The sequence below is a fragment of the Oryzias melastigma genome, linkage group LG22 (genome assembly GCF_002922805.2).
Source record: "Oryzias melastigma strain HK-1 linkage group LG22, ASM292280v2, whole genome shotgun sequence".
Lineage (NCBI taxonomy): Eukaryota > Metazoa > Chordata > Actinopteri > Beloniformes > Adrianichthyidae > Oryzias > Oryzias melastigma.
The window spans coordinates 224,543-233,466 of NC_050533.1; the positions used below are offsets into that span (position 1 = coordinate 224,543).

At 49.6% G+C, this 8,924-nt stretch overlaps 1 protein-coding gene across 5 annotated transcripts in view; it reads right to left on the reverse strand.

Annotated features, from left to right (window-relative positions):
• Nucleotides 1-2,032: 2,032 nt before the first annotated feature.
• The window catches only part of grm1b (glutamate receptor, metabotropic 1b), a 27,532-nt gene continuing 20,640 nt past the window's right edge, over nucleotides 2,033-8,924 (reverse strand). For 3 of the 5 annotated variants that reach the window (XM_024266653.2, XM_024266645.2, XM_024266636.2), the window contains one exon: nucleotides 2,033-8,407. In XM_024266653.2, the coding sequence (XP_024122421.1) occupies nucleotides 7,555-8,407 (853 nt within the window). In that variant the 3' untranslated portion in view covers nucleotides 2,033-7,554. The remainder of the gene's footprint in view (nucleotides 8,408-8,924) is intronic. The other 2 variants (XM_024266662.2, XM_024266671.2) reach the window with 2 other exon arrangements.

Here is an 8,924-nt window from a genome sequence, read left to right on the forward strand (position 1 = left end):
TGCTCAAAGCTTTCACGTTGTGTAAAACTTTGATGCAGGTGACCTGAACACACCTGCAGGAAACACATCCGGCTGTGGGGCATCGTCCTGCTGGGGTGGGGGTGGGGGGGTCTCCAGAAAAAGGAACATATGAAACAGTTCTGATGCATCTCTGTGGACTTTCATGAAAACCATCAGAGAAAACCATTTCTATTTCTGTCCTGTCTTAGAGCGGATCAGGACAGACCCCCCAACACCCCCCCCCACCCCTAAAAAAAAAGTTCTGATGACAAATGTCTTCACCTTTCAACAAACGAGCACCTGAGCAGATGTTTCCCTCAGGATCCTCGCTGAAGGACTTGGGCGTTTAGGCTCCTCCCTCATGTGGAGACGGCTTGGTTCTCTTCCTGGTTCTTCCAGCTGCCTCAGAACCACTGGAAGAACATGACTGCTGGATCCTGACTGGATTCTGGCTGGATCATGACTGGATTGTTAATAGATCCTGATTGGATCACAACTGGATTCTGTCTGGATCCTACATGGATTTTTACTGGACTCTGACTAGATCCTGAATGGATTCTGACTGGATCATGAATGGATTCTAAAATAATCTTGACTGTATTCTGACTGTATTCTGACTGTATCCTGACTAGATCCTGACTGGATTCTGGCTGGATCATGAATGGATTCTAAAATAATCTTGACTGTATTCTGACTGTATCCTGACTAGATCCTGACTGGATTCTGGCTGGATCATGACTAGATCCTGAATGGATTCTGACTGGATCTTGACTGGATTCTAAAATAATCTTGACTGTATGAAGAGTGAAGCAGGACTGGTGGTTTCCATGGCATCCATCAGAGTTTGGTAGAAGCTCCTCCTGAAGACACTGAACTTCTTTGAATCTTCTTTCTGACTCTCAACGAGCTGCTAGACTTGGATGACTTGGATGAGCGGTGAAGTGTTTGAAGGAGAGAAGACTATCAGTCCAGAGGAAAGGACTCAACCTCAAGGCGTCTCCTATGATGTGGATGGAGGATCTGATCGTCCAGGTGGAGTTTTCTGAGAATTCCTCGTGTCATCTGGACTTCCTCTGTAGAGACGACTCTTCCTCTGGAGTAGATCTTTGGTTTCTTTGTATGGACTGAACAGGCTTCACTGCACTAGACAGTAAGGATGACCTAACTCCTCTGGAGGCTGAGAGTTTTGTCCTGGGGGGTCAGTGAGGGAGTGGGTCTGAAACCAGCAGGACTGAGGTTTCTTCTCAGAAACATTAAGTTCTTTTCTTGTTTGTGGGTCCGTCTGCCGTCCTACTGGGTCTGGTACCAACCTTCTGTCAGTGGAAGTGGGGGGGTTGTCCTGTGGTGTAGCGTCCTGATGACTTCCAGTGGGGGCAGTAGTGAACGGTGTGACTCGAGCAGCAGATCCTCAATGAGAGAACATAGTTTTGAAAGTTCTTCCAGGAAGGTTTCTCTGGTCCGTCTTCACCTCCATGAGGTTAGAAGATCCAGAGAGTTCTGGCAGTTGAAGGTCACAGTGAAGGTCGCAGTGAAGGTCACAGTAACCTTTCTGTCACTCTGGTTCTTTCTGAGAACTCCAGAGTTTCTCTGCTCCTCCTGCAGAGAAATCCTCAAGCCACCTGCTCCTCTGCAGGCGGCGCCTCCTGGTGGCCGGGTTATGAGCTGGCTCCTCCCCACTGAGGTGTTGATTAGACCTTCTGCTGCTGAGAGAGAGGGAGGAGAAGACGGCCTGGAGAAGGCTCTTCCTCAGTTTGAGGAGTGGAACCAGGACTGTAAGCTCTGAGGAGTTTTCAGACGGTCTGAGGTTCCACACGTCAGAGGGGCTATGGCGGTGATGGTCATTTGGTTCTTCATTGTTCTTGTCATCTTTGAATTCAGTCTGAGAAGACCCACACTTCTGGGTTTTCCACCGTCTGGCCCGGTTTGGAGACGGTCTTTGGTCCATTCCAGCCTCACAAACATCAACCTTCTTCTCTCATAAAGATCCTGAAAACACCTGGAAATGAATCCAATCCTGACTTCATTCAACAGATCGGTTTTGTTGAAGTTCCTTATTTATTATCATGGAGTCTCTAATCATTTAAATACATTTCATTACAGACGGATCAAAGTATTTTTCTACTTTCTGTACATCAAAGTATTCAGGACACAAAAACATATAAAATATCAAGTTTACTCCAATAACTGAAGAATTTTCTAAACGCAGGCCGAGGAGATCTGGCAGAAGCTGCAGCGAATCAGAAGACATGGAAACTGAAGCACTTAATGAGGCTCAGAAAGGCTAAAAATCAGAGAAGACGTCTATACATTCACAATACATCTCATAGAATGATCTTTATCAGGTCTAGATATCAAATAGTTCATGTTACAGTACATGTTTGGATTCTGGGAGTTGGCAGAAATGTACAAAAAGAAGGAAAGAAACGGCGCTTCTGTCCGTCGGCTACATTCATAATAAAACCCAAACACCAGAAAACATTTTTGCTGAAAGTCGTGAGCTTCAACTGTCCTTAAATGCAGAACGATAAATCCAACAGCCAGGAGCAGCCAGACGGAAGTCTGAGGCCACGCCCCTCCAGGCTCCACCCACATTCACCACCTCCTTCAGGTCTTCTCAAAAAGAAACGATTTTTAAACCTGAGAAACTTTTTGCAGGCCAGATGGAGCGGCTCACAAGTCCTGATAAGGAAAATCCAAGACGGCGTTTCTGAAACGGAAAGCTTCAGAACTCCGTCTGAGGTCAGTCTGAGGTCATTCTGACGTCAGTCTGAGGTCAGTCTGAGGTCAGTCTGAGGTCAGTCTGAGGTCAGTGTGAGGTCAGTCTGAGGTCATTCTAAGGTCATTTTGAGGTCAGCTTGAGGTCAGTCTGAGGTCAGTCTATGGTCAGTCTGATGTCAGTCTCAGGTCAGTCTGAGGTCGGTCTGAGGTCCGTCTGAGGTCAGTCTGAGGTCAGTCTATAGTCATTCTGAGGTCAGCTTGAGGTCAGTCTGAGGTAATTCTTAGGTCAGTCTGAGGTCAGTCTGAGGTCAGTCTAAGGTCAGTCTAAGGTCAGTCTGAGGTCAGTGTGAGGTCAGTCTGAGGTCAGTCTGAGGTCAGTGTGAGGTCCTTCTCAGGTCAGTGTGAGGTCAGTCTGAGGTCAGTGTGAGGTCCTTCTCAGGTCATTTTGAGGTCAGTCTATGGTCCGTCTGAGGTCAGTCTAAAGTCAGTCTGAGGTCCTTCTGAGGTCCGTCTGAGGTCAGTCTGAGGTCCTTCTGAGGTCAGTCTAAGGTCCTTCTGACGTCAGTCTATGGTCATTCTGAGGTCAGTGTGAGGTCAGTCTGAGGTCATTCTTAGGTCAGTCTGAGGTCGGTCTGAGGTCAGTCTGAGGTTAGTCTGAGGTGATTCTGAGGTCAGTCTAAGGTCATTCTGATGTCAGTCTGAGGTCAGTCTATGGTCATTCTGAGGTCAGTGTGAGGTCAGTCTGAGGTCATTCTTAGGTCAGTCTGAGGTCAGTCTAAGGTCTGTCTGAGGTCAGTCTAAGGTCAGTCTAAGGTCAGTCTGAGGTCAGTGTGAGGTCAGTCTGAGGTCCTTCTCAGGTCAGTCTGAGGTCAGTCTATGGTCATTCTGAGGTCAGTGTGAGGTCAGTCTGAGGTCACTCTAAGGTCATTTTGAGGTCAGCTTGATTTCACCTTGAGGTCAGTCTGAGGTCATTCTTAGGTCATTCTGATGTCAGTCTGAGGTCAGTCTGACGTCAGTCTGAGGTCAGTCTATGGTCATTTTGAGGTCAGTCTGAGGTCAGTCTATGGTCATTCTGAGGTCAGTCTGAGGTCGGTCTGAGGTCAGTGTGAGGTCAGTCTGAGGTCAGTCTATGGTCATTCTGAGGTCAGTGTGAGGTCGGTCTGAGGTCAGTGTGAGGTCAGTCTGAGGTCAGTCTATGGTCATTCTGAGGTCAGTCATCCACCCAAACATCTGCATCTTTCAACCTGTTAATGTTTCGGATCATTTCTGCCTCTTTCCATCAGACATTTGTCCTCAAACTGAATCATTTTTGCTGTTTTCCTGATTGAATTATTGACAGAAGATTGATCTATGAGCAGAATTATGTGCAGATGAACATCCAGCCCCTGCAGGGACCTTCACTCCTGCAGACTCTGGATCAGGGGCAGAGAACCCTGTTTCTCTAGAGCACAGGTGTCGAACTCCAGGCCTCAAGGGCCGGTGTCCCACATGTTTTCCAACCAACCTGCCTTTGAAGCTCCTTATTGGCCAAACACACCTGATCCAGGTAATCAGCAGCAGATGAGGCAGGATTTCTGGAAAAGCAGTAGGACGTCGGCCCTCGAGGACTTGAGTTTGACACCCCTGCTGTAGAGCCACCTTCCTGCATGTTTCCCAATATACCCTGCTCTGGCATGTTCTTATTGGCGGGACACACCTGGACCAGGTAATCAGCCATGAGTAGGGACCCATGACAATTACCTGGTTCAGGTGTTTCCAGCCAATAAGCACATGCCAGAGCAGGGTATATTGGAAAACAATATGAGTGGGTCTCGAGGACCAGGGTTCCCTAGCCCTGCTCTGGATGAAGATGCTGAAAAACCTTCTGTTCAGTTTGTGGGCGGTACAGAGATGATCCTCAGCTGTTTACATTGTTTTTTCCTGTTTCTGCCGTTTGCGAGTCAAACTAACGCAGTAATGGAAGCTCCAACCACAAGCTAACCTACGCACTAGCATTTAGAGCTAACACATCTGCTTTTATTTTGATAATATCAGAAGAAATGACAGGTGATACTTTCAGAGCTGCTGAACTCATGAAATAAATATAAAGATGACATTTCTGGACAGTTTCTAAAGATGTTCTCCTGTTCATTGATGCTGGTGCTGAAGGGATCAAACTAAATCGGAATCGGTTTGTTCTCGTCTGTAAATCCAGTTTTTGAGACATTGTGTCTTTGTTCTGTCTCACCAGTGATTTGAGCACGGAACTCTGGGAAAAAGGTTAGGAAACGGGAGAACAGGCGATTCTTTTGTGTTTTAACGATCAGAAAGGGAAACAGGAAGTTTAACGGATGATTCTGAAGCAAACTCCAAACGTGCGTCACTTCCTGTGCCACACTCACCTTCATGCTAAACCCTCAATATGGCAGTGTTGACCCGGACAGGATCTGTGGGTTTTAGTTGTCCGGGTCCGTGGAGGGTCATTAAGGAGCGGCTGCATCTTAAGGTGGCGTCGTGCTACATTCTGTGCAGCTTTCAGGAATGTAAAATCAGTCTGTCGGGATTCAGAAGGATTTCACGCTCCCCTCATTCCTCGATGAGAACACGTCTGTCGAGGGACATCGAAGTACAAATAAACCGCAGACAGGGCCGGCTTCGGCCACAAACGCCGTCTGCTGGAGGCGGGGCCAGATCACATTGATAAGACTCTATATTCATGTTTTTGACTCACTTCCTGTAAACATAAAAAAGTAACAAAGACAAAATAACTAAAGTTTGACTTAGTAATTTTTCTCTGAGCCAACTCTTTCCTTTATCAGAACAAAAACCTGGAAGATTCACCAGATCTGAACCAAACCTCCATCTGTGAGGAGCTCGTGTCGGGTAGCAGGCGGACGGTCCGGGATGTGGTCAGAACCAGCTCTCAGAACGCCTCCACCAGCATAAAGGAACAGGAGAAGGTTTCACGGCTCAGTTCCTCCTGCAGGTTTCAAACCCACCATGAAGTTCTCCTGACGCACACATGGACATGAACTCTATAGTCTACCATATCCTATTATCCTCATGTCAGAAATATACAGCATGTTTGATAGAGTTGTTTCTACTGCATCTGATGCTAACATGAAGAGGCGGTTCCAGATCAGAGTGAAACACGTGACGGGGTTCCCGGTTCTGGGTGTCAGGAGGATCCCGGCGAGTCTTCATGAAGAGTGTGGTTCAGGTTCTACGTCTTATGGCAAGCCAAAGAGGTCATTAATTGCCAGTAAAAGCACCGTAAAAACGCAGTGTTGGCCATGAAAATCGCCAGTTTTAACGCATGTTTTAAAAATAGCATGTAATTATGCCGTCTTGTGTTGTCAAAAAACAGGCTTAAAAAGTGGCGTTTTATCATGAAATACCCGCCCGTCAAAAGCGTCGTCTTGTTTCAAATACGAGACGGCATAATTTACGTGCTACTTTTAAAAGCGGCGTTTTTCATGGTCAGTACGGTGTTTTTACAGCACTTTTCCTGGAGATTACTGACCCTTTGGGTTGCCATAAGACCACAGCATGTCTTCATGAAGACCGCGTTCTGGGTTCCGAGTTCTGGGTCTCGAAGCCCATCATGTTTTTATGAAGACCACATCTGGGGTTCTGGGTTTCAGGAGGATCCCGGCATGTCTTTATGAAGACCACGTCCCGGGTTCTGAGTCTCAGATCCCATCATGTCTTCATGAAGACCGGATTCTGAGTTTCGGATTCTGGCGTGTCTCTGGGAAGACCGCATTCTGGTTTCCAGGTTCTGGGTCTCGAAGCCTATTGTGTCTTCATGAAGACCGCGTTCTGGGTTCTGAGTCTCATATCCCAACATGTCTTCATGAAGACTGCGTCCCAGGTTCTGTGTTCTGGGTTCCGGGTTCTGAGTCCCAGATCCCGGCATGTCTTCATGAAGACCGTGTTCTGGGTTCCGGGTTCTGGGTTCCGGGTCCTAAGTCTCAGATCCTGGCGTGTCTCCGTGAAGACCGCGTTCTGGGTTCCTGGGTTCTGGGTCTCGAAGCCCATTATGTCTTCATGGAGACCGCGTCCCGGGTTCTGGGTTCCGGGTTTTGGATCCCGGTGTGTCTTCATGAAGACCGGGTTCCGGGTTCTGGGTCTTGGAGCCCATCATGTCTTCATGAAGACCACGTTCCTGGTTCCGTGTTCTGGGTTCTGAGTCTCGGATCCCGGCGTATCTTCATAAAGACCGCATTTCGGGTTTTGTGTTCTGGGTTCTGAGTTGCGGATCCCAGCGTGTCTACACGAAGACCGCATTCTGGGTTCGGTGTCTTGGATCCCGGCATGTCTTCATGAAGACCGTGTTCCGGATTCGGAGTTTTAGATCCTGGCGTGTCTCTGTGAAGACCACGTTCCGGGTTTTGTATTCTGGGTCTCGAAGCCCATCGTGTCTTCATGAAGACCGCGTCCCGGGTTCCGGGTCTCAGATCCCGGCGTGTCTTCATGATGACCGTGTTCTGGGTTCTGGATCTCAGATCCTGGCGTATCTTCATAAAGACCGCGTTTTGGGTTTTGTGTTCTGGGTTCTGAGTTGCGGATCCCGGCGTGTCTTCATGGAGACCGCGTCCCGTGTTCTGGGTTCTGGGTCTCAGATCCTGGCATGTCTCCGTGAAGACCGCGTCCCGGGTTCCGGGTCTCAGATCCCGGCGTGTCTTCATGGAGACCGCGTCCCAGGCTCCGGGTCTCAGATCCCGGCGTGTCTTCGTGATGACCGCGTCCCGGGTTCCGGGTCTCAGATCCTGGCGTGTCTCCGTGAAGACCGCGTCCCGGGTTCCGGGTCTCGGATCCCGAGCCGCGTTCGTACAGAGCGGAGCTGGAAATCCGTCACAGAGTTGAGAAGCTTTGCTTGCAGTCTGTGAGGATGACCGAGGCGTAAGTGGCGTTTGGGGGCGTGGTTAGCATCGACTCAGACACCGGGGAGTGGGGAAAGGGGCAGGCTGGGGGGAAGGAGCGGTCTCGGAACGGGGAGGGGGGCATCAGGGCCAGAGAGTCCTCCATGGCCAGTTTGACGTGGGCCGGGTTCTCGTCTTCATGAACCTGCGTGCTGTTGTACATGAATCCGTGGAGGAGGCCGAACTGCTCGCTGTCAAGCTCCTCCTCCTCATCCTCGTCCTCCTCCTCATCTTCAGGGTAGGCGGAGTCTTCGTCAAACGGGTCCAGGTGGTCCGGCAGCACCGGCTCCTGCTGGATCAGGTGGGCCTGGTGGTAAACAGGCCTGCCGCTGCTCGAGGGCGGAGGCATCAAAGGGCAGATTGGAGGGGGGTCGCCGCTGAACCTCAGAGACCCCCCCTCAGGGACGGCCTCCTTCATCGGGGGCGGAGGGATGAGGCCGTTCTTCTGCTCGGCAGAGAAGAGGTCCGCCTCCTCGTCTGCGTCTCGTTTGCCCCCACAGGCGGGGATCTGCCCGTGGGCCATCATGGGGGGGGTGGCGGGGGGGTTGTAACCCACAGGCTCGCTCTCGTCCTCCTCAGCCACATTGTACAGCGTCTTGGTGCTGAGGCGGGAGAAGTCCTGAGCGGCGCTGTGGAAGGTGTTAGTGAGAGGTTTGATGACGGCGGTCTGATTGGACGCTGCTTCCTGTTTCTTCACATGGACTGACAGTCTGTGCCAAATGTGATCCCCTCTGGGAGGGTGTCTTGCACCTGGTTCAGACCATGACACAGACTTTCCATTAGAACTAAGAACAAAATAAAGACCACTGTTACTTTGGCAGGAACCCAGAAAGACAGAAGCAAAGACAGAATTTCTGGTTCACTAGAAAGTACAGCGCACCGTGAGAGAGTGCTTGCCCCGCCCACTTTATCAGGCATCTGTCATCTTTACACAGGTGTAATCACAGGTGAGACGAATGTCTAAACGACCCGATCAGAGAGAACCACACCTTCACCCAACAGCAGCTGGGATAGGCTCCAGCAACCCCATGACCATGAAACGGAATCAGCGGATTTAGAAGATGGAGGGATTAAAGATATCCAAATGTGAGAAGATGCAGATTCAAGACTCTAGAGATCCTTATAGATCATTTTAGATCCTCTTAGATCCATCATCCTGATGGAGCAAAGTGTGAACAGAGGAGAACCTTCACAGGAACCCAAAAGAGTCCAATAACTGGAGGAGGACTCATCCAGGAGGTCATGAAAGGTCAGAGGTCACTGGACTCTGTTCAGGTCAGAGGTCATGATCCAACATGGATC